This window comes from Enhydra lutris, unplaced genomic scaffold (genome assembly GCF_002288905.1).
Source record: "Enhydra lutris kenyoni isolate GAN:26980312 unplaced genomic scaffold, ASM228890v2 scaffoldscaffold91, whole genome shotgun sequence".
Classification (NCBI taxonomy): Eukaryota; Metazoa; Chordata; class Mammalia; order Carnivora; family Mustelidae; genus Enhydra; species Enhydra lutris.
In genome coordinates, this window is record NW_019154175.1 from 1,516,176 (window position 1) to 1,542,031 (window position 25,856).

A 25,856-nucleotide genomic window follows, 5' to 3' on the forward strand; every position below is an offset into this window, starting at 1 on the left:
TGCTGAGGGGGGAGGAACTAGCATGTTGGGATAGCCTGATTTCCCTGAGCATTCCCCATGACCTGGTGACTGTGTGGCGTGTGATGGAGATCTGAGAGTACTGAGATGTTGACAGCGAAGCAGAGTTGCTGGAAACATCCCCAGACAGGATGAGCCCTGTATCAACGTGGGCAATGTGTTTTTTCTGTTCCCTTAATGCTGCAAATGAGTTTGGTTTACATACTTCTCAAGAAATTAAGGGATGCTTCTGGGACTTGATTAGCATACATTCTCCAGTGCTGGAGATGGGGCACAGTGGAGACGAATGTGGGTCCTTGGCAAATTCCTTGGACAGCAGGCAATGGCAGGGAGGCGGGGGGAGGTGGAGAGGATGGATTCTACCCTATGTGTGGCCCCCTGAGAGGGTAATGGGTCACCCTGAGCCACGGGTGCCTGCTGATGCTCTCACAATAAGGCCTGGCTAGAAGCATCACACATGCTGACTTCTTTTTCTTAACACAGCTTCAGAGCCGAGCTCTGCAGCAAGTCAAGGAGCTACTGGATGTGGGGAGATGTGGCAATTTCTATTTATTTTTTATCTTATCTTTTCACGATTTCTATTTTTGTCTATGCTTTATGTTAGTAAATATTATATGCATATATTATATAAATAGTAACTGTATATCTGTTAGAAATCTGTACGCCTAATCATCTTTTAATAACGAAGTATGCGATCCCAAGTTTTGGCAGCCACAACTTGGGAGCATCTTTGAAGCTTGCCATCGACTCTGGGGGTGGGTTTGCGATGCTGGCCTAGAGCAGGCCAGTCAAGGAGAAAGGCCCAGCTTGTGTTAACAGATGTGGTGGGGAGGTGGGAATTAACTGTCCCTGAGAGGGAGCTCTCCAGGAACAGCAGATGGGATGAGTCACCCTGTCTCTGAGGTCACCCTGGGGCTCCCTGCTACCTCTTATCTAGGGTCTTCCATTATACTCTTAACTGAGGAGAGGGAATCATAGTTCCTTAGAGTGGAGTTTAGAGAGGCAGGAGCCCAGGGTGCTCTTCAGCATGGGGGTGGGGAGGGGGTGGGGGGAGGGTGGGACTAAATTAGACCTTGGAGGTGGTCGGTGGAACTGGATCCTGTCACCAAGGTCAGGAACCTGGCATCTAAGGAACGCTGTCCTTCTGCTCTGATTGTGGATTTCTTTGTTTCTGTCGGGATTTACATTTGTGACAAACACTTCTGTTTGCCTCATAGACCCCAGTTTTGTTGGGGGTAAGTGTGGGCTCAGCTGAAAGTTCCATTTCTCAACCTCTCTTGAAGGGAGGGGTGGTCACAAAACGTGACTCGAGCCCAGAGGATGTGAGCTGAAGTCCTTAGATGCGGCTTCCCAATTTGCCGTTTATCAGGGGGCAGATTCTGCTGGTGTGCCTCCTTCACCCTTCCCCTTTCCCTTCCCTGAAACAGCATGATGCTGAGTTAGAGCCACTATCTTGTAACTCCACGGTGACAAGGATAGTTGAGTGGAAAGAAGGAAGGAGGCTGGCTCCCTGAGGCCCTGGTCGGCCCCTCTTAGACTACTTGTTAGGGGAGGAAAAGTAATTTCTACTTGATTGAGCCACCTTCAATGGGGTTTTCTGGTATTCCCAGGGGAGGGCAGTGCTAGTGAATGTGCTAGTGAAAGAGCGAGAGAGAGAAAAGTCAATTTTGGGACTTGCACACAGTTAAGGCTGTTGACTTCATGCAAAATGCTGATTCCCTGAGAGTTCAAGAATGTGAGTATCCCCTGTCTTTGGGAAACAGCAATGGTAGAAGCTGACCTGTTACTTTCAAGTCCTTGGAGGAGGGAAGAGGCTTTGAGCTGGGCCTTTAAGAATAACTAATTCTGTCAAGAATGTGGAATGGGAAAGTCAGGGCGGGGTGCTGGAGCAGGCTGTACAGGTTTGGGAGAGCTGAAGGTGCATTTCTCTTCTATTACACATTCAGCGATGTGACCCCCGAGGCTTGAAATTGACCAGGGTGAGAGTATCTACATCAAGGAAGCAAGCAAATGCTTCTTCTCTCTCTCTCTCTCTCTTTTTCTGGAGAGCCAATTGTTAAACATTTACCAACACACCCTTGGAAAGACCAAAGGTTTAGTTTATTAGTTACATAAATATTGTTACATACCTCCTCTTGCTTTTCCCCATAAGTGAACAGAATCAGGGAGTAGCTGATTTATACTAAACATAGGCTGAAGTGTGCCTTTAAGCCTAAGAGAACCCTGAAAGTTCAGGCTGAAGGCAAAACTAATTGGAAGCTGGCTCTGGCTATAAATTTGTCATCTGACCATGTTTCTGTCTCAATGTTTACCTCCTTTTCTTCTGATCAGCCTCCCACCCTCATCCTGTTGCAAACCTGGCTTCTTGCCCCATTTGTGACACATGCAGAGGCCCCTGATTCTGGGACTAGCATAACAGTTTACCACCCGCATCCAGACACTTGATGATCTTCTCTGATTCAGCACTAGAGTGCATATCCGTTGTGCTGTGTGGTCAGAAATCTGACTTCACATTTTGGATCTCTTTTCTGGCACACAGGTGCAGTCAGGTCTTTCCTGTTCCCTTGCACTGAGCACAGTCTGGAAAGAATCTCTTTCTAAGAAAAGCCCAGCCATATTCACCCTCAGTGCTAGCTCCTTGTCCAGGTGGTTGGCAAGCTCAATGGATTCCAGTCTGTTCTGCTGCCTGGTCATTTAGATTAAATGATGGGGAAAGGAAATTTCTCTGGTGCATTTAATCCCATGTCTCGTGTCCTATTATCTCTTACCATGGAAACCCTGCATTTGGGGATGTTGAGTTCATGCTGGATATATCCCATCTATCCCTCCAGAGCACTCTTCATTCTTTCCTACTGTGCTGTCCATGAGGAAGCTGACCTGTGTGGTTTATATCAGTCTGCTCCCTTGACCCTCTGGTTAGCTAAGAGAAAATATTAGCAAGAAATTGGAGGGAGGGAAGAGAACGAGGCTGGGGTGTTTATCCCCTCCACATCCTTCCTGCATAGTCCTAGCTGGGCTGGCGGCATCCGGTAACTGAATGTCGTAGCTCCTGTTCTGTGACGCTCTGGGAATAGCTTCTATCTCTGGATTCTCATAACCATTCTTTTTGTCCCTAAGGTGGGACTTACCACAAGACACTACCTTATCCCTTGTGATTGCACTAACCTTGTCCCCACTTTTGTAAGAAAACCCCTTTTTACTAAAGCCTACTAAAATGATCTAATTTGCCATCTCTTACTTGTTGGGGACCCAACCGATACAAGACTTTGCTGAGTTGTTAATATGGCTGATTTCTGTTTCCTGTTTGGTTGTAGTCAGGTGATGTCTGACAAGTGTTTGATAAGTGTTTGCTGGATAAAGAAATGACGAAATGTGTAAGTGGGAGGATGGAACTCCATTCCCTTCTCTCCAGATTTCTAACACACAGTGGAGAGTTAACACATAAAGTGGAGATGCCTGATGCAGTCTAAGGGCAATCAACATGTGTACGTTGTGTGGCTCAAGTTCCCAGGGACTTCCACTTCTGTGGTTTGCCCTAGTGATTTATACCCACCCAGGTATCCTCCCTCCCTGAGGAGCAATATAAAATAATATAAAGAGTATCTGAAATATACAATATGGTATGGACATGATGTCCATTAAATGGAGAACAGGGTGATTTCTTCAACTCAAGAACGATAAAAAGGTTCAGACCACAAGATACGAAATGAACACTGAAAATTTTCACTTGTGTGGTTTTAAAGGACCTTACTGAATGAGCTGAACTTAGAGCTACTAATCATGAATTTGCAACATGGATATGACCTTTATTATAATTAATATTGTATTGATCATAATATCATATATGAGGTAAATTTGATAGAACTACCTTTTAATTATACCTACGGTTACTATCTGTTTCACAACTGCAGGTTGCCGTGGTTCATGACATTCATTATAATTAGGTTTCTACTGTGCAAGTGTTAGAGGAACTCCTTCAAATTGTGAGATGTGAGGTGTGATTTACGACTCTCTGGGACACCCATTTGTCTCTCTGGAGATGCCTTCCTGGATGGAGATCAGATAGATATCAGGAAGAACAGTCCCAAAGCTCCCCTACCATGCTCCACCTGAAGGAAGTGCTTAGTTGTTGATAAATTTGTCCAAACTATAACTTCTTAAGGACAAGAATTCCAGGATCTTCCTCCCTGGATTTCCCAGCAGGAGATATGTCCAGACTGAGTTGTCATAGTACACTTCCTCTTGACGCAGAGCTCCCCCTTTGATGATTTCCAGGGCACATTCTTCCTTTGGAGATGCATCAGTGTTGATGATCCCCGAAACGGCCTTCATGGCTGTGTCTATAGAATGATGAGAAAAGAGTGGGGTTATCCAAGACCAGTAGAGTCTACAACATGGAAAGTCTGCAGACAGTAACAGCTTAAATCTGAGGGGCTGTTTGCCAGTGCTTGTTCTATAAGACCCGCGGGGCCTCTCAGAAGACTGGGCCTGCATTTAGGGCCTGCTGTGCAAAGAGAGGCTTAGAGTTAATGTGGACCCTGTGTTCCTGGATGAAGATTTGGTGGGGGGTGCGCAGTTAGAGGTGATTGAGAGAATTAAATCACGCTTCTCTCTTGAGTGTTTTGGTTGGGGTGAGGGAGTAATATGGGGGAGCACAATGGGGATAGAAGTTATATCAAGACCCAGTAGCTAATGGAAAATGTCAGTGGGCAAAGCCGAGTGCTGTATGTTAACGATTTACGAATTTGTAAAAGGAAGAGATGGACAAGAATCCAGGCCTTTGCTTTCTGTCAGCACGAACCACTTTCATTTTGGAAGGGAAGTTACTTTATCTTTTCCAAATTTCCATGTCCTTTTGGCATGGCTTCTTTTTCTCTTTCTATCCTTGTTTCACTGTGTGTGTGTGTGTGTGTGTGTGTGTTTTCTCTTGTTCGGTAACAACTCCTTAACTTATTCAGTTACTCTTTAAAGTTTTCTTATTGTACCTATTCTACATAAACTTGCATTTGGACTTACAGAAAAGTTGTAAAAATTGGGCAGAGTATCCCCTTGTAGCCTTCACCGTGCTTCCCCTAATTATAACATCATGTGTTACCACTGTACAAGTGTCCAGGTACGTTGTAATAAGGGCAATTTTACTAACTAAAACACAGACCTTATTTTTTTCACTAACATCCTTTTTGTGTTCCAGGATCTTAGTCAGGATTAGACTTAGTAATCATTTCTTCTTTTCTCTCCAGTCTGTGGTAGTTCTTCATTCTTCCCTTGTCCCTCATGGCTTTGACACTTTTGAAAAGTATTGATCAATTGTTTTGTGGAATGGCAGTTTGGGTTAGTCCATTTTTCTCTCTTTTTTTTTAAAGAAAAAAAAAAAAAGATTTTATTTTTCAGTGATCTCTGCACCCAGTGTGGGACTCAAACGTACAACCTTGAGAACAAGAGTCTTCATGCTCTACTGACTGAGCCAGCTAGGTGCCTCTGTCCTTTTTTTTTTCTGATGATTGGAGTGAGGTTATGCATTTTTGGCAAGAATATCACAAAAATGATGTTGTGTCCTCATTGCATTATATCAAAGGGTTTATGAAGGGCACCTGACTGGCTCAGTCAATAGAGCATGCAACTCTTGATCTTGGGGTTGTAAGTTTGAGCCCCATATTGGGTATAGAGACTACTTATGAAAAAAAGAAGATTCAGAATATCAATAGTTCTTATTATTGGTGATGGTATTAAGAATAACAAACTTGTACTTAACAAGCCTCAGGGAGGACAGTAATGGCCATTGAGTGTTCCTGAGGACATAAAGGTTCAGAATAGGGTTAAGTGATGGGTCTGGTGTCACTCGGCACACTTGGTGGTCAGAATGGAAAGAAGTGTCGAAGGATAGTCAGAGGCTTCCCTGGTGACAAAGTGCTTCAGTAAGTGGAGACTGGTTCTCTTGCTGGCTTTTAGTCAATGACACATGAGTCAAGGAGTTCAACGCTTCCTTTACTCACAGTGGTAAGGCAGGCTGTTTGTTGCACTGTCTTCACCTTACCTGTGTTTATGAGGCCGAGGATACAGAGAGTGATCGACACATTGACCTTGGTCACAGAATGCTCCATCCTGATAGAGGAGAAAAACCCATCCAGAGCAAACTTGCTTGCAGAATAGGGCGCAACAAGTGGGATAGCCATTTTCCCTAAATAATAAGGAAATGGGTTAAGAAGGTGACCCATTTTGGCTTCTACAGAGATGATCTTTGCTTTATCTGTCGTAGGACTTGTAACCCCTGTGGAGTCCTTTTACCCTTTGAGGCATAGTTTCTCTTTGCTCGTATAGAGGCTATCATGCTGTGTTGAATTTCTGAAAGAAAAAAAGATTATTAAGATATCAAAGAAACTTCCCTTGAAGAGACTAGGGTGGAAGGTGGGGTGGGCTGCAGGAAAAGCTTCACTGAAGAAAGACTGGTTAGATTTTAGTAAGGGGAGTATATAAGTGGGACTACAAAAGAGCCATGTAATCCCACAGCCGCTAACTCTGCTACGTCTGACCCAAGACAGCAGAGATCTGAGGGTTTGGCAAGAGCTCTCTGCCAACACAGCAACCTATTATTGATTTTCTTTTCTATACAAGGGAAATGAAAATCCTTGTCTTTGCTTTTCTGCTTAAAACTGCTTTTCTTACTTTCATCACCCCGGTTCATTCTCAGTCAGTTTGGGGAAGAACATGTGGACATATGCCTGATAAGGTGACCTCTTCATTATACCCTATTCAAGAGGAGGGATTAGAAGGGGACTGAGACCTTGACTCTTCGCTGAGCAAAGAGTTATAACAGCTACTTTAAAATTTTTGTCTGCTAATTCTAAAATATGGGTCATTTAAGGATTGATCTCCATTGATCGCCTTTCCTCCTAAGTATCAGTCATATTTCTTATTCTTGTATGTGGAGTAATTTTGCAATGTGTTCTTGATGTTGTGAATGAAACATTATAGAGTCTCTGGATTCTGTCATATTCCTCCAAAAGTATTGATTTTTTACTTTTTTTTTTTTCAGGTGGAAATTTAACTTAGCTTACACCCTGTGTCTCTTGCAGTAGGTTCCAACTAAAATCTCTGTTGAATTATTTAATCTTAATTGGTTTCTTGGTATCTACACAATCCATGAGTAATTCAGGGGATAAACGGAAGAGTTTATATATAAAATTTGGTACTGATCCACTGTGGCTCTTTCCTTTCCAGTATGTTCCCCTATACTTTCTGGATGCTACAGAAACCCTAAACTCTTTTTTCTGGTTCTTCAAGGTAGTAAGATGGCAGTTTTCTATCCCAGATCAGATATGGTGTTAATTGTGGACTGCCCTTAGGCATAAGCTATAAAACTCATCTATTGTCAGTTCCCCGTTTCCCCCTTTCAACTGTCAACAACTCTCCAGTTTTTGTCAGCTTTTGCTTTTTCTCTCCAGTGCTTTCAATGGTTGTTTTCTATATTTTGTCCAAATTTTGATCTGGAGCAGGCTGATCTGTTAGGTATCACTCTGCCATTATTGGACTTAGAAACTCTATAAGCTTACCAAGTCAATGAAAGAAAATGACTTATTCAATAAAGATGCTAGGAAAGTTGGTTAACTCATTGGAAAATAATTATTAACTCCTTGTTCTATATTGTATATCCAAAAAATTCTAGATGGAAAGTATGGCAGACAGTGTTGTTCCATTTCCCCCTTTTTAATAGTAGAATTTGATTTTTTTTTAAATCAGGACAGCAGTGTGTTCAGATAAAAATATTTATTTCCTCAGGATTCCCTTGATCTTTTGTATGGCCAATGATCTAGTTCTGGCCAATGAGAAATCTAAGAGGGGGTTTCTGGAAAAGATATTAATTTCCTGATGAAATAGGTGGATTCAGGTGACATGCATTTTTAAAATTTTGCCTCTTTTCTTTCATCCTAAATGTACTTCAGATGTGATGCCTAGCATTGCAGTGGTCATTTATGAACTTGAGGAAAAGCTACATATTAAGAATTACGGCACAGAAATGTAAAATGATTCTTAAAGATATAATAAGTCCATTAAACCAACCTTGAACTTATTCCCTGAGAAAAAGGAAGCCCTATTTAGTGTTAAGTGATTATAAGTGGAGTTTTTGTTATATGTGCAGCAGAAAGCATCTTCTGACTGATAAAAAATAATTCAGTCAGGAAAGAAGATAATATAGGTGGATATTTATCAGATCCTTGGTTATAAAAGATCATTCTAACAGAAAAATTAAAAAAAATGTAAAGGCAAAGAATATTTGATGATATAAAATGTAAAACTTCTATATGTGAAAGCAATAGCTATAATAACATCACTGTAAAGGTAAAGGGTAAATGAGAAACTAGAAAATAATTTAGAACATAAGCTTAATATCTTTAATCTGAACTTCAATCCTTAATGTATTAACTCTTCAAAAAAATACAAACAAATCTCTCCAACTCCATTCTCAATCATGAGTTTTGGCTTGGAATTACTCTACAGTCAAGTTCCAGGAATGGGTGTGTGTGGCACAAGATGTCCAACCAGAGTATCTGATAGTGCTTTGTTGTTGACTAGTCTAGGACTGGACCAAAGACTCCGTCAGGGCTTCAGGACACATTGTTGGTTGCCTAACCAGAATTTAGTTCCCCTTTCTTCCTCTGTAACTGAACCCCAATTGATTTCATGTTTCTACCTGTTGTAGAGACTGCTAGCATGCTCTCAATATATCTTTTGTTCTTCTTCTTTAGTAGTGGAATCTCTGATGTGTGTCTGGGAAAATAATTATCTGGGATAAAATCCACATTTCTTAGCTTCTTTGAGCCAGATGTTGCCAAATGACTAAGTGCTGTCCAATGGGTTGTAAACAGAAATGTATCATGTGATTTCTGGAATATGTCCTTAAAAAAAGAAATCAGTCTCTCCCTTCCACTCCTTCCTCCTTCTTGGTGCCTAAAGGTAGATATGTTGGCTGTGGCTCCAGAATTACCTAAGATCATGAAGTAGAAGCCACATGTTGAGACTCGGAGAGCACTGAGAGAGGAGGGAAACTGGGTGACCATGGAGCCTCCCTCGTAGCCCTACCTCCAGGGTACTGCCTACCTCCAGACTAATTTACCTTTTGACTTACTTAATCTATTGCTGTTTTAAATTTTCTGCATTAGAGAGCTGAACCTAATCCTTACTGAGAGTCCTTACTTTTATGCTGCCCATGTTCCAAGGGAAAGTTGATACCATCTCTAATGCTAGGGGTGGTATAATTGATTTAATCCAATCTCCTGGCCCATAATTGACACAGGAATGAGCATGTGCTCCATTTTCGACCAATGTCTTTTTTTTTTTTTTTTAAGATTTTATTTATTTATTTGACACACAGAGAGAGAAATCACAAATAGGCAGAGAGAGGGGAAGCAGGCTCTCTGCTGAGTAGAGAGCCCCATGCGGGACTCGATCCTAGGACCCTTGAGATCATTCCCGAGCCGAAGGCAGAGGCTTAACCCACTGAGCCACCCAGGTGCCCTCAACCAATGTCTTGAGGAGAATTTTGTTGGAGAGTCTGAGAAAATTTTTTTATTCTTCTGGGAGAGTTTCTTAAAGTAGCCATTTTGTTTCTCTTCTACCAGACAATTTTGTGCATGGATATGGGGGCTAGAATTACTGCAGCTATCTCACTATCAGCCTAGGAATGAAGCCACACATGGAAGAGAGCGGAGTCAAGAGAATCTTGGGGATGTTGAGCTTGAGCCAAGTCAACCTTCAATCTGGACTTCAGTTATGTCAAAAATGTTTTCTATTGTTTAAGCTAAAAATAGACCAAATTATTTATGAGAATAGCATAGTGGGGGCACCTGGGTGACTCAGTTGGTTGAGCGGTCGACTGCCTGCAGCTCAGGTCATGATCCTGGAGTCCTGAGATCGAGTCCCGCAGCAGGCTCCTGGCTCCGCAGGCGGTCTGTTTCTCCCTCTGACATTCCCCCTCTCATGCTCGCTCTCTCTCATTCTCTCTCTCTCAAAAAAATAAATAAAATATTTAAAAAAAGAAAAGAGTAGCATAGTGGTTAAAAATATGAATTCTCCAATTAGATGACCTGAGTGTGAATCCCAAGTATGCCATTTCTTAGCTGTCATATGTGGATAATAATACTGCTAAGCTGAAATATAATATACTCAGCTCAAACTCTGGGATGTAGAAGTATTTAGTAAATGTGATCGCTATTAGTATTCATATTTTAAATTGGTGAGAAAAGTATGAGTTATTCAAAAGATTATGTTGGGACAATAGGCTATTTGGAGAAAAATACTCTTCTAATAAAAGAATTCAAATTAGAGAGTATATGTGGAAAGTAAAATAACAAAATGAGGGTCAATATATGATCTCAAGGTAAGAGATACTTTTTAAAAAAGACGGTATTTATTTATTTGATACAGAGAGAGAGAGAGAGTGAGAGAGAGAAAACAAAAGAAGGGGGAACAGCAGGCAGAGGGAGAGGGAGAAGCGGGCTCCTAGCTGAGCAGGGAGCTCGATCATGACATGGGGCTCGATCCCAAAGCCCTGGGATCATGACCTGAGCTGAAGGCAGATGCTTGACCAACTGAGCCACCCAGGTACCCCAAGAGATGCTTTTTAAAGCATGAAATCAAAGGCATAGATTATGAAAGAATATATAAATAGGTTCAAATATATAAAATTTAAAAGGCTGCAGAGTTCTGGAAATGCTCACCATTGTCTTTTTTTTTTTTTCTTTCACCATTACCTTTCTACACACTATATCCTTCAAAAAGATTTTGCCTTCACAGTCATAGAAGAAGGTCAGGCCAGTGATAGCTAGCATGCACAATGGCTTGAACATCCATCATGGTCTCTCTCAAGATATTAAAATAAGTGATGCAAGGATTCTAATTAGCTGTTGTTGGATTTTGAACTAAAAAGTTGTGTAAGGTTGGGACTGGGGTAGCCATTTCCAGCCTTGGGAAAGGATAAGCGAACAAACAGCCATGTGGAGTAGACAAACAAAAAAATCACAAAAATGAAGATAATAGGAGCTAACACTTATTTAGCTCTTAGGTGCCTGTCTCAAGGCTAGACAATTGCCTGATGTTACAGAGTTAATGAGTAGGAGAACCAGGAGCCAAATCAGGATTCAAATTCGACTCTAGTGGCCCACAATTTCAAGCAGCAGGGGATAGTTCCTCAGAAGAAGCCACTGTTCTTTTTTATTTTATTTTAATCTCAGTAGAGTAAATGTATAGCTTTATATTAGTTTCAGGTGTCCAGTATAGTCATTCAAAATTCTATCATCACTGAGTCAGAAGCCACTGTTCTTTATCTGAGTATTTTTCCGAAGCCATTCCTGAGTTGGTGAAGATTCTCTCTGCTTGACAAGTAAGCCCCCAAATAGGCAAAATTTATGAATAGCATTACTGTTTTCCCTTCTAAGCTGACAGATGAGCTACCCATAGGGCTAGTCACTTCTAGTCCCTTTATGTTAGTTTCCTAGGGCTGCCATAATAAATTGCCACAAACTTGGAGGCTTGAGGCCACAAAAATTTATTTTCTCATAGTTCTGGAGACTACAAGTCCAAAACCAAGGTATCAGCAGGGCCATGTTCTCTCCAAAGTCTCAAGTGGAGAATTCTTCCTTGTTTCTGCAAGCTCCTGATGTTTGCTGCCAATCTTAGGCGTTCCTTGGCTTATCAATGCATCACTTTGATCTCTGCCTCCATTTTCACATGGCCTCCTCCAATTCTGTCTGTGTCTTACTTTTCTTATTAGGATACTTGCCATTGGATTTAAGCTCACCTATATAACCTGGGATGATCTCATCTTGAGATCCTTACCTTTATTACATCTGTAAAGACCTTTTTTCATATAAGGTCACAGGTGCCAAGTTGACATATCTGCTCGCTCTTCCCTTTGAGATGATAATAAAGATATTGACTGTATTATTTTATGTGTCTGTCCAAGTAGCAACAGGGATGCAGAAGCAAGAGACCATGTTAACCATAGTCTGAATTCCTATAACAGTGATTTTTGTCCCATTAAGGGAGCTTAGTGTATCCCACTTTCTGTCTTTAATTATGCCTTAGATTCTGCCAAAGCACAAAAATGATCTTAAATTGTTTTGCAGGAGAAAAGGAGAGATTTTTGGTGGTGGTGGTGGTGTTTTGTTTGTTTATTTGTTGTTCTAGAGAGGAGGATGAAAGAAAAGAGAAAGGGAAAGAGGAAGAGAGGAGAGAGGTAGAGAAACAGCCAGACATGCAAGAAAACCTCCTGGAAAATTCACCGGTAGAAGCATGGTTTTAAAATTTTTTTTTAAAAAAGACTTTATTTATTTGAGAGAGAGAGAGCAAGAGCACACAAGTGGGGAGAGGGGCAGAGGAAGAAAGAGAAGCCGATGCCCCACTGAGCAGGGATCCCGAGGCAGGGCTCAATCCCAGGACCCCAGGTTCATGACCTGAGCCGAAGGTAGACACTTCACTGACTAAGCCACCCAGGTGCCCCTAAAAAAATATTTTTAAATGGTGAAGAAATATATTGAATTATTAGACAAGGGTTAAGATTGAACAAATTCTGTTGAAAACTCTTTAACCTTTACTAGGAAAACTACGCATGAGGTAAACTTCAACTGTCGTTCACAGTCATTATAACCAAATTTTATGTCTTAAATTTTGTGACCTGCTATTGATCTGCAAACCTTTAAACCAGTAATTCTCAAATTCATGGAGAGATGGGGCACCTGGTGGCTCAGTTGGTAGAGCACACGACTCTTGATCTCAGGGTTGTAAGTTCAAGCCCCATGTTGGGTGTAGAGATTACCTAAAAATAATAAAATCTTACAAAAATATATGGAGAGAACCTACAGATTTGAGTCTACTCCCTTCTCAGAGTCTTCTAGTTTGTGTTCTGGAGTAGAGGACTGTGTTGACAGGTTCAGTAGGAAAGAAGGTCTTTATCCATAAAGCATATTTATGGTGGGCTTTGAGGGTGGGTGTGGGAGCAGGAGAGGCATGGTGACATAAACTCATTGAACCTGATCTAGGAGCTCCCAGAAGAAGTGGAGAGGGAAGGTCTTTGGAAGGGGCTTCCTGAAATCTTATGACAGCAGCTGGGTAAACTATCATTAAATTATGAGTTACTGTGTCTCTTTAAAGCCCAAACTAGTGTGACCTGGCAAACCATGTGTCCCAAATCTAAACTGGATATTTATGTGAAGAAAGATACTGAACTAACCAGGAAAGTTCAAACTTCACCTTCAGGAGGTAGGCTGTGAATTCTGCTTTGATGAGAGAAGGTACAGAAGGGCCAGGGACAGGTGGGAATGGCTTGTGCAAAGACTAGAGGTGGGAATGGGTCACTTATAAGAAGAAGCTAGTAGAACAAGAAAAATAATAACACAGTTCATTATATTTTCTTCTTTTCAAAAGTATAGGCTAATAAGCACTTGTCCAAAACCCATAGGGCCTGATGTGTTAAGGAATTCAGAATTATTTTTGGATTTTAGGAGGTGGTATGGGGTTTATGGTGTATACTACATAACACCCCCAGTAGTCTGAGGAGGTAGGTTGTAAGTAAACACATGATTATTTCTGCACTAAAATATTTGAAAGTTCACACTGAGATAAAATCTTTAAGTAGCTTCCCTTCAGTTCAAGTTAAACTAACTATAGATAATTAATTATGGGGGAAGAAATCCTTAGTATTCAGAGCTCCTACCCCCCTCCCCACCCCTAATCCTAACCCCCTACCCCTCACCCCCCAGCCCATACCTTTTTGGATTTTGGAGTTGCAGATAAAGGATTTTGTGAACCAGTCTAGGCTCACTAAAGAAAAGCTGAAACATATCAAAAAGTAGAAAAAAGAGAAAAGAAGGGAGAAAAATCTCCTAGGTGCTCACTATTCCAAAAACAACACTACTGCATTTCATTCAAGTCTGTTTTCTATTCACGGAGCTGTTCTTAAATTTTCCTGTATAACGCAGATACGCTTGTGTGAGGGAACCTCTGTGTTCTGCTATACGTGAAATATATTTAGAAGTTTCAGAAAGCTCAAAAGGGCAAGGCCCCTCTAAAAACCCAGATTTTTATTTTTTAGAAAGGTTCCATGAGTTAAGGGGCCCTGGCCAAGATGGAATAAATAACATGTAACAGGATGTTAAAAATTGACTTCTGTTCTAGTTTCAGCTGAGGTTCAAAGGCTGAGAGCAAACTGGCAAATGCCTTTGTCTTCTGAAGGAAGGTTCCAGACTACCTGTGCACTTACACAGCATGTGGTAACACAGATAAGCAAAAACCTGAAAAACCCCCAAACTAAAAATGTGTTTGCAGCATGTAGACCTTCATCCATCCTGAGGGAAGAAAGGGACTGAAGGCGCAGAGGCCAGAGGCATGGAGTAGGAAGAGGATATTGAGCTGACTCGCAGTGACCTTCCAAGGAGAAGGGGTGGGCCTTCCCCTCATGTCCATTCTTGTGAGAGAAGCTCCAAGGGCACCTCATGGAGAGCTTGTCCCAAGGAGTTTGAGGGGCATCAAGGACTGGGGTTTGACCCAACCCAAGAGGTCTGCTTACTATGGGCAAGGCCACTACAGAGCGGGTGCGAACTGTGTCATACAGAAGGGAAGGAAGGCTTCCTGTAGGAAGCTGGACATCCAGCCCCCCACTCGGCTTGCTGCCACCCTAGGGGCTTTGTCTTAACACTCATCCCTTCTTCCCCAGAGTCATTTCCAATCCTGCCCCAAAGAGCAGCCCCAAGTGGTGAGTGTATCCCCCTGTAATCCCACTGAACTCCCAGGGTCAGAGGGAAATACATCCCATAAGCACTTGCTGCCCAAATCCCAAGAAGAACCAGCAGTGTTCCAGCAGGGGCTTCCTAAAGATACCCACAAAAACACCCCATGCAAGAGCCAGGTTTGGTTATGCTCCCAGCTCCGAGAGCATGAGCTTCGAACGTTTGCTGTGGCCAGAGCTCAGTGGTATATTAGCCAGGTATCAGCCAAGGAAGGCCTTACCTATCCTGGACCTTCCTTCTTCCCTGTGCCCCCCTCTTTTCTTTTAAACTAGAGGGGCTAGAGGGAGCCTGGTAAGGGAGGAGGAGACAGGGAACAGGAGGAAAAATGGAACGCGTCTCTCCTTGCTACAGCAGGCTCAAGCTCCATAAGGGGAGAAGCTTTAGTGAAATTACTCGTGACTGGACATTTTAATTACTGAAGTGAGACCTTTGTTGAGATTGGAGGCAGCCAGAGGATCTTTTATTAGCCTACAGCACTGCCCTCTGCCTGCCATCACAGCCAGGTTCAGGGATGAGCTAACCCATAAGAATAAAGTTATTTTCTGATTGCAGACCACAAGATTCACTTGTTAACTACCAGTTAGAAAACAAAGTATGAGCTTAATGAAATCAAATGAACAAGTAAATAAATGTACTAATTTGCGTGAAACTGTCATGAAACTGAGGGGGTAGACGCCTGAGCCCTTCTGCCCAAGGGTAGGTTTCGTTTGCTGAGGGGGGAGAATGGAGCCATCGGGGCAGAACAGATGTATGTTAGCTCGGTTTCTCTCCTGGGAAGTTTTAGACCGCTGAGAAACAGAGCTCTGGCGATCATATTTTCTGAAGAAAATATGGGACATGGAGTCTGACAAGTAAGAGTGCAGACTTTGTGATGAATGGGACATACTGTTTGCAATTAGCTCTGTCCCAGAAACGCTGGGACTTAGCCACCGTAGGAACAGCAAGAGCCAGAGGGCTGGCAGCTTAGCTGTGTGCTGGAGCTTGTTAGTGAAGAAGAAGAGGTCAAAAGCAGGCCTCAGGGCTTTTGTTCATCCACTCCACACCCTCCATCCCCAACTGCCCCGCTGAGATTTTGAAATTACAGTATTTCCATTTCAAAGGCAGATTTTAAAATGAATTGAGAGCTCCAAAGAAAGTGTGCAGGATGGAAAAACTTCATTTCTGCCCGCCTTCAGACTCTCAGAGTGACCCCAGGCAAACGCGCCACATCTCCCACTGAGCGAACCCCAACACAGGGTTCACCATGCCTTGGTGGCTTCGAGGCTGGAACTCATCCCGGATCTGGCGCCTTTTATCCAGCTCTTCCTAAAAATATTTCCTGAGCTGGGCCCCTGAGGGTCTAACCTCTTTAGTTGTTTGGGTTGAGTTGAGCTATAAAGATAAATCCGTCTTTCTACTCCAGGCTTTGGAGAACCTGAGGTATCATTGTAAACATTGGGACAACCCACAGTCCCGTGGTAATTGAAGCAAAGGGAATGGATGGCGATGCCAGGGGGGTATGTTGAGTCAGAAGAGAAGAGGGCTCAGGGTGGAAAGAATCTTAAAGAAACCAACAGTAAGACTTCAGGATAAAGAGAACTAAGCAAAGCATCCTGGGTGGCCAGGGGACACGACACCTGGGACGCGGTGTGATTTGGCAGAACACAAAAGAGGAGTGTATGGTATTGAAACAGTGCAAAATGTACCAGAGATAAGTAAGATAAAACCTGTTACCTAGGCTTTGCAAGAGGACTTTGGCAAGAGCTTTTCTGTGCAGGTACGGGGCCATGAAGCGTGGCTCCTCCTATTGTCCCGATCACATGAGCGCATCTCCAGAGTAGATTTCAAGAGCTCGCACAGTTGCTGTGCCCGACAATTTCCACTAGCATTACCTAATCACCCATATCTGGCCAAAATAGTTGTGCTTGGAGAAAGGAGGGTGATCATTGTCCTATGTGTTCCTCCACTGCGGATTAGGGAGGCATTTGCATTCCCATCATTAAGAGAGGCTTTAAGATTACTTGGAGAATTTTGCAAGTGTCCACTAGAGTTTGGGAACTAGTTGAGTGCATTGTGGGATCAAATGTACGGATGAGTATCCGGCTTCTCAAAAACCAAATAATGGAGCCCATGGAGGGGAGCTGGCCTGGGGCCACCTGCTTAGGGATGGTGGGGTGGACTGGGCCAAGAGGGATGGGCTGATCAAAGCCTTTGCGCTGACGAAGAAACCAAAAAGAGCGAGCTGCAGGAAACATTAGCACATCTCCTACAGGGGATCTCTAAGGAACCCACAAGAAGGCCCCACAAAGGGCACCTGGGTGGCTCAGTGGGTTAAGCCGCTGCCTTTGGCTCAGGTCATGATCTCAGGGTCCTGGGATCGAGTCCCGCATCCGGCTCTCTGCTCAGCCAAGAGCCTGCTTCCCTCTCTCTCTTTCTCTGTCTGCCTCTCTGCCTACTTGTGATCTCTGTCAAATAAATAAATAAAATATTAAAAAAAAAAAAAAAAGAAGGCCCCACAAAATCCACTGTCATACCTCTTCCAAGTCACTAGATCCCTAGGATGGAGATTTTTTTTTTTTTTTTTAATAACTTCAAACTTAGAGTTGCAAGAACAGTACAAAGGACCTCTCCCTTCCCCTTCCTGAACCATTTGGGGGTAAATTGCTGTAATTGAGGTAATTGCTGACCCAATGCCCCACGGCCCCTGAATATGTTAGTGTGCATTTCCTACACAGAGGGACATTCTGGGACTTAACCACAATGCAACTATCAAAATGTGGAAAGTAATTTATTGGTTTCCTAGACCTGCCGTAACAAATTACTACAAGCTAGCTGACTTAAGACAACAGAGGTTTATTCTTTCACAGTTCTGGAGACCAGAAGTCTGAAATCAAGGTGTTGGCAGGGCTGCATGCCCTTCAGAGGTTCTAGGGGAGAGAGAATCCTCTATTGATTTTTCTAGCTTCTAGTGTCTGTCAGCATTCCTCATGGCTCTATCACTCCAGACTCTGCCTCTCTCTTCACACAGCTCTCTCCTTCTGGCCATGTCTTCTCATCTATCTCTTATAAGGACACTTGCCATTGGATTTAGAGCCCAAACCAGGTCATCCAGGATGACCTTATCTCAAAATCCTTAACTTAATTACAGCTGCAATGACCCTTTTTTCAAATAACATCACATATATAGGTTCAGGGCCTTAGGGCATGGATGTATCTTTTTGAGGGTCACCATTCAACCTACTACAATATTTTGTAGGGTCATACTTAAAATAAAAAACTTATTAACCAGTGTTAAGTGTACAGTCCAGTGGTATTGAGTACATTCATATTGCTGTGCCAATCATTACCAGCATTCATCTCCAGAGCTCTTTTCATCTTGCAACACTGAAACTGTGTGTATACATTAACAATAATTCCCCATACCCCTCTCCTCCTAGCCCCTGGCAACCACTATCCACTTTCTAATTTTATGATTTTGACTATTCTAAGTATCTAACTGTAATTATATAGTACTTGCCTTTTTGTGACTAGTTTATTTCACTTAACATAATGTCCTCAAGGTTCATCCACTTTAGCATATATCAGAATTTCCTTTCTTTTTAAGAATGAATTGAATATCTTCCTTTCTTTTTCTTTTCTTTTCTTTTCTTTTCTTTTCTTTTCTTTTCTTTTCTTTTCTTTTCTTTTCTTTTCTTTTCTTTCCTTCCTTCCCTTCCCTTTCCTTCCTTCCCTTCCCTTCCCTTCCCTTCCCTTCCCTTCCCTTCCCTTCCCTTTTTAAAAGATTTTATTTATCGTGGAAACTGGCTGGCTCTGTCGTTAAGCGTCTGCCTTTGGCTCAGGTCATGATCCCAGGGTCCTTCTCTGTCTCCCACTCCCCCTGCTTGTGTTCCCTCTCTCACTGTCACTCTCTGTGTATTTGACACAGAGAGAAAGAGTACGAGCTGGTGGAGCAGCAGGCAGAGGGAGAGAGAGAAGCAGGCTGTCTGCTCAGCAAGGAGCCTGACAGGGGGCTCGATCCCAGGACCCTGGGATCAGGACCCAAGCTGAAGGCAAATGCCCAACTGACTGAGCGACCCAGGTGCCCCTGAACTGTATGTATGTACTACATTTTGCTCATCTACTCATCTCTTGGTGGACCCTTGGGTTGCTTCCATGATTTAGCTATTATGAATAATATTCTATAAACACAAGTGTACAAGTATCTTTTGGGGTGTGCTTTCAGTTCTTTCGAGTATATACAAAGGAGTATAAATTCCAGATCATATGGTAATTCTATTTTTAATTTTTAATTTTTTGAGGAACCTCGATACTAGTTTCCATGGTGGCTGCACCATTCACCATTCCCACCAACAGTGCACAAAGGTTCCAATTTCTCTACATCCTCCCCAGGTCTTGTTGCTTCCTGTTTTTGTTTTTATTTTGTTTTGTTTTGTTTTTATTTTTGATAATGACCACCCCAACAGTTGTTAGGTGGTATCTCATTGTGGTTGGATCTACATTTCTCTGATAATTAGTGATGTTGAGCATTTTTTCATATACAGTTGTTTATTCAGGTCCTTTTTTCATTTTTGAATATTGTTTTTCTGTTGAGTAGGGTGGCACTTTAAGACTATGTAAATGCCGTGTTTCTTATTAAACTTTTACCCTCCAGTTTTGGCATCCATTGATGTTTTCTGGCTGAATTATTACTAATTTTTTTGAATTATTGCTACTTATTTCTAATTTCATCACTCCTCCTGTATTTCTCATTTAGCTTTCCACTATATGGAAATGCCTTCTCCATTCCCCATTTGTTTGTGTATTTATTTATCTCATTATGGAATTTAGTGCATCTTATGGGCTATAATCTCTTTTTTTTTTTTTTTAAAGATTTTATTTATTTATTTGACAGAGAGAGATCACAAGTAGAGAGGCAGGCAGAGAGAGAGGGGGAAGCAGGCTCCCTGCTGAGCAGAGAGAACCCGATGCGGGGCTCGATCCCAGGACCCCGAGACCATGACCTGAGCCGAAGGCAGAGGCTTTAACCCACTGAGCCACCCAGGTGCCCCTGGGCTATAATCTCTTATTGTCATTATTTATTTGAATGTCCCAATGGTTCCAGGTTTGGCTAGTGGGAGCCTTTTAAAAGTTTCTGTGTCCTGGTAACATGTCCCTATTATTCTTTGGGTAGTTTTTTAATTGGTGGCACAAGATTTTCAGGTTCATCTTAAACCTTTCCTGGCACTGCCCTGGAATCAACCATTTCTCCAAGAATACTTGGCTTCTTTTAGTGGAGAATGATATTTAGAAACCAAGATCTGGACACTCAATGTGCTCCCAGGTCCTCTCAGTAGACAGAGCTAGGGAATATATGCATGCATATATAGACATACACATCTGTATTTCCATATCTATTCATGGATTTTAAGAATGATTGTTTCATAGACACCTCCAGGACCAGTCCAGTATCATAAGGTTCATTCGAATTTGTAACACTGACAGCAAGATCCATTATATACTACTTCTTTGATGAATGCCCCTTGTATGTGATTATTCTGTAGCTATTTCTGAGCCCTCTGTGTGGATGCCCTCCTCATCCCACCTGGACTGTGGCACTTCCTACCAGGGCTCATGGGTGACCTCTATACTCCATGTTGGGCTGCCCTTAGCAGCACCTGTTGCAAATGTCCCCATTGCCTCTCTTTAGTTCTAACGCTCCATGCCAGGTGCCACACAGACACCCTTCTTGGCCCATCTGAACTCTGAAAGTTCTCACAAGGCTACCATTGTTGTCTCTGTTATGGATGCCCTCTTCATCTCATCTCAGTGTTGCTATCCCAAGTCAGGCTGCCACTGCCGCTCCCTGACACAGACCTGTCTGATCCTGCCCAAGTTGGACAACGTGGGCTGGCAGAAGCAGTCTTAAAGGAAGATTACCCAAAGCCTGTGCAAATGACTCAGACAGGTCAACCATCTTCCACCCTGCTTCTTTCCTAACTCTGTCCTCCCCGCGGCCTCACTGATTAAACCTGAGTCAATGATTGTGCCTCCAGGCTGGTAAAGTCACGAATAACTTCCGGGATTTACTTACAAAATTCAGGTGAGCCAATCAGACGCCTCTTCTTTCGGGAGGGGGGCGGGAATTGGAGTTGGAGATTGAATGACCGGGAGGTTTGGCCATGGGGCAGAAGTTCAAAGCGTATTGAGAGCTGTTAGGCTGAGAAAGGGGCCGTGGCAGCCAGGTTGAAGCAGGTGGCAAATGAAGCAGAGGCTAATGGAGAGAGGAGAAAGGGGAGCAGGTGTGCTGAGAAAAGCATGTATGGCAGAGACACGCTATCTCCGGGAGATCTTGTCCTGGCCTTCTTTCCAGGCAGCGTGTCTGCTACAATTGCCATAAGGCCAGTGGTCTCCCCAGGGATGGGCTGAGACGGGTGTATGTCCAACGTGGGCCAGGGATCCGGCCCCCCTTCAAAATAATATTCTTTAAATATTGTTAACATTTAATGTTACTTACTTTCCTAATGCTAGGAATAAAGGATTTATTATATGCACTTATCACATGGGAGTTCCTGAACCAGACAACTTTGTTGGAAAATAGCAAATAATTTAAAACCCGTATAATAAAATGGACTACGCATTAATTGGATCCTGAACTTTCAGTCGATTGTGATGGCTGACTTGAGGCACACGTGAGTGGGCTGTTTTCAGTGTTGGTAGCTTTGCTTGCAGATTGGTAGACAAGCTGAAAAAAATCCTCCAATACATGTTTTCCTGTGTACATCTGTGACTGGATTGGCGGTTCTATCTTGAGAGATTCTCAACATTATGTCTGCTGAGTGAAATGACGGAAGAACTTCTGAGGCTACTGATACATTTTGCCAAATTGCTTTAGACAAAATGAGCAATGAGGGACTAGACTTTTAAAGATCAGTGATGGAAACCACTTAAAAATAGTTTTTAAAAAATCATACTCAAAAAAAAAAAATCATACTCTTCCCTACCAGGAGTATATGAGAGTGTCCAGTAGCTCCACAGCTACTCTGTGGAGGGAACAAAGTTCTCAGCAATTGACAGTTTTGTAGGCAAACAAACAAACAAAACAACAAAAATCAACCCTCCACTCCCACCGTGGCATTTAGTGGTTTGAATTTGATAATGCAGTAGTTTTAAGTTACTTGAATTTGCTTATTTACCTGTGAAATGGAGCACAATCTCTATCCTACCCTTGCCCCAAATCAGCCATCATGGGAGGAGAGATATTTTGGTTCCAGTTACCGTATAGGAGCCCAATCCCTTACTTTCGTTTAAAAAAAAAATTCTGATTTTTCTAATTATCCTAAAGCTCATTGTGCAAGAAACAGTTCTGAAGTCTGTAAAATGAAAGATGAAAGCCCTATCTTTTTTTTTTCTTTAAAGATTTTTTTAAAAATTTATTTGACAGAGAGACAGAGCACGAGTTGAGACAGAGGGAGAGGGAGAGGAAGAGGAAGAAGCAGGCTCCCCGCTGAGCAGGGAGCCTGACGTGGGGCTCTATCCCAGGACCCCAGGATCATGACCTGAGCCAAAGGCAGATCCTCTTCACTGATGGGGAGCCACCATGCACTCAAAAAACCTCTTTAAACACAGTTGGGCTCATACTATATATAGTGTTCTCTAAATTACTTTTCTTTCAAGCACTATTTTTATAGTCAGTATGTATAAAAATTTACATAGTATTTCACTGCAATTTAGAAACCTGTCACTAGTGGTGAATATTCAGATTGCTTTCAGTTTTTAAATAACTATAAACAATGTAACGATCATTTACACTGAAGTGGGGGCTCTGCAGTGATGTCCCTAGCCTTGCTTTCCTTGTTCCCTGCCAGAGCCCTGGCATCTGGCACTGTGTGTGGCTCAGAGTGGAGCTGCAATTCATATCCTTTTTTTTTTTTTTTAAAGATTTTATTTATTTATTTGACAGACAGAGATCACAAGTAGGCAGAGAGGCAGGCAGAGAGAGAGGTGGAGGCAGGCTCCCCGCGGAGCAGAGAGCCCGACTCGGGGCTCAATCCCAGGACCCTGGGATCATGACCTGAGCTGAAGGCAGAGGCTTAACCCACTGAGCCACCCAGGCGCCCCAATTCATATCTTTTGAATAAATGAGAGAAAGTATTTTGTGAACACTTTTGCAAATGTGTGTAGAATAAATTTCTCAGATGTAAAGTTGTGCTCTCTCTCCCCAGACCTGTCTCATCTTGAAGTATCTTAAGTGAACTTCTACTTACTGAAATCAATACTTGTTTCAGCAGGAATTCTCCTTGGGTCAAACCCAACTGTCTAAAGGTCTATATTCACACCATGTCAACTTCACTTTTCACTTTATTCATTTTATACTTAACTGAGTTTCAAAGATATGCCTTTGTCAACGTTTGCAACAAGAAGCTCCATATGAAATCAATTAGGTTATTTATTATTAGAAGAGTTTTGCTAACATCTCGATGGGCGGAGGCATGGCAAAACAATTCACAGAATAGAAAATATAAATATCCTGTAAACACATGAAAATGTAATTAATTCACTATTGGCTGGACCTTTATTAAATATCCACTACATGCCATAAGATATAATGTAATAAAAAGTGAACACCACTGCTCTCAAAGGGACAGGGACCTCACGTTTCATGTCAAGTGAAACTTATCAGTACTAAACACCTTTTTCTTTTACCTACAAACTTGTCAATTGCCAAGAATTTTGTGAACTCTGCAAAGTAGTTGTGAGAGGAATAACTTGTGTCTATACTTGGGGTGGGAACAGGCCATGATGCTCATAGTCATCTAAATTTGTTTTTATTTTTGTATATTTTAAAAGTCTAGTCTTTTATTTTTCCTTTCATCTAAAGCAGTTTGGAAAGATGTACCAAAAGCCTTCAAAATGTTTCTATCATTTCATCCAGTAAATCTAGTACTAAGAATTTATTAAGGAAATAATCATCAGCTCAGTCACACATTTACATAGAAGACATTTATTATAGGATTTTTAAAATAGCAAAACACTGGAAGGAACCTAAATGTTTGGCAATAGGAACATAATTGTTTTATATCTCTACCTTTATCTGGAAAGAAATTCTCCAAAATATTGGGATGATTATGGATGATTTTTACTTTGAGTTTTACACTTTTCTTCTTTTTCCAGATATTCATAGAGTGTGTTTGTGTGTGTGCATGTGTGTGTCTGTGTGTTGATTTTTAAAATTATGAAAACATTTAAGAAAGTTGTTAGGGGCGTTGCTCTTTTCATTACTTTCTGCATGTACTTTATGTCTTTTATGAGAAATTTATTTCAGATATTATTTGCTTCCTATAGTACCTCCTTCTTTTGAATATAATCTTATCTATATACTGACCCTCTTCTTTTTCTTTTTGTTAAGAAAATTCAAGAGGCATGGGCATCTGAGTGGTTTAGTTGGTTAAGTGGCTGCCTTTAGCTCAGGTCATGATCCCGGGGTCCTGGGTTGGGGTCCTGCCTGCATTGGGCTTCCTGCTCAGAAGGAAGTCTGCTTTGCTTCTCCCTATCCTCTACCCCCTTCCTAACTTGGACTCTCTTTCTCCCTCTCAAATAAATAAATAAAATCTTTAAAAAAAAATTCAAGAGGCAAATTTGAAACTTAAGGACTGCATCTATGTAGAGTCTGATTTTGGCATTATATTCTTTTCTTAAGATCTAGTTTTCTGTATATATATTTTCAAGTAGGGTGTATTTGTTCTAAGCCTTCTCAAACTCCTCACAAGTAAATGTAAAGACACGATGGTAGAACTCTCCTCTTTTCACCAAGAGATGCACTGGAACAAAAATCAGTAGTCTAGCAGGCTTAAGTAGACACGAAGACTTAAGCTCTACCCAGCCTTTCAAGGGGGGAAAGGTGGACCAATGGTTGTCATGAATAGCATTATCTTGTTCACAGCCTGTACTAAATTGTTAATGTCTTCAGCAAGAAATCATCTTTCCCCCTTGCAGATCTCCACTTGCCCCTTTTGCAGAGCTGGTACAGCAATGAACCTGAGGACTAGTCCAACAGGTTCTGTCTCAGTCCTTCAGGTTTGCCTAAACACAACCTCTTGACTTTAGGCTAGCATGGCTCCAGAAATTTTTATGTCCAGGTTGTTGATTCTTCCTTGAATCTTTTTGGCCTTCCTCCAGACATTATAGATGACATTTCTGTAAATGCACGTATCTCATTCTCCCCTGCCTCCCTCCAGTCTCCTCAACATAGTCCAAGTCTGCAGCACCACCTCCCTCCTGCCCACTTTAATACCTCTATTTGCATGTATAAACACTTCCACTCACTTTGGAAAGTGTGGTTCCTGAAAATTCTCTCTTTCTTTTTTTTTTTTTTTTTAAAGATTTTTATTTATTTATTTGACCGACAGAGATCACAAGTAGGCAGAGAGGCAGGCAGAGAGAGGGGGCGAAGCAGGCTCCCCGCTGAGCAGAGAGCCCGATGCGGGGCTCGATCCCAGGACCCTGAGATCATGACCTGAACCGAAGGCAGAGGCTTAACCCACTGAGCCACCCAGGCGCCCCTGAAAATTATTTCTGAGGTAATTGGATTTAAGGGTAAAGATTCACCTTAGAAAAATATAAAATAATTGGGTGAGGGATAAATCACCCCTTACTACTCTAGTTCCTAGACCCCCTTTGCATCCCAAACCTTGACCTTGGCCTTCCTCTCCCCACCACACTCCAAGGCATATCCATACTATTTTGAGGCATTGCCTGCCTTTCAGGAAAAAGTGGGTATGCCAAGCTGGAGGCAGGGATGAGATTAACATCTGTATATTCTTGTCTTGATGCAAAACACCATTATGGGTATTCCAAATCCTGTTAGTTGATACATGTCGTTGAGAAACCTGTTTTATTTTTTTCTTCCCTCTTTGTAATGTTGAATTCTTGAAGTAGTTTTAGACCACACAGGCAGCCCTTAACCCTCAAACAGGTTAAGGTCCAACAAGTGACTTTATACATTGGTTTGAGTTTTCCCACAAAAGCCTTGTCTTATGAGGTATGTGCCCCTGCCTAGTCATCTCATAATATGCCTGAAATACTATACATCTATGTGTAAAA

The 25,856-nt window shown here is 42.1% G+C and overlaps 1 protein-coding gene across 3 annotated transcripts in view; it reads right to left on the minus strand.

Moving 5' to 3' along the window:
• Positions 1 to 2,065: 2,065 nt before the first annotated feature.
• Positions 2,066 to 25,856, minus strand: part of LOC111162366 (hydroxysteroid 11-beta dehydrogenase 1) — a 61,314-nt gene continuing 37,523 nt past the window's right edge. For 2 of the 3 annotated variants that reach the window (XM_022526738.1, XM_022526740.1), the window contains 2 exons: positions 6,053 to 6,196; positions 3,802 to 4,358 (listed from right to left, as the gene is read on the minus strand). In XM_022526738.1, coding sequence (XP_022382446.1) covers positions 4,141 to 4,358; positions 6,053 to 6,196 — 362 coding nt within the window. In that variant the 3' untranslated portion in view covers positions 3,802 to 4,140. Of the gene's footprint in view, positions 4,359 to 6,052; positions 6,197 to 25,856 lie in introns of all 3 variants that reach the window. The other variant, XM_022526741.1, reaches the window with a different exon arrangement.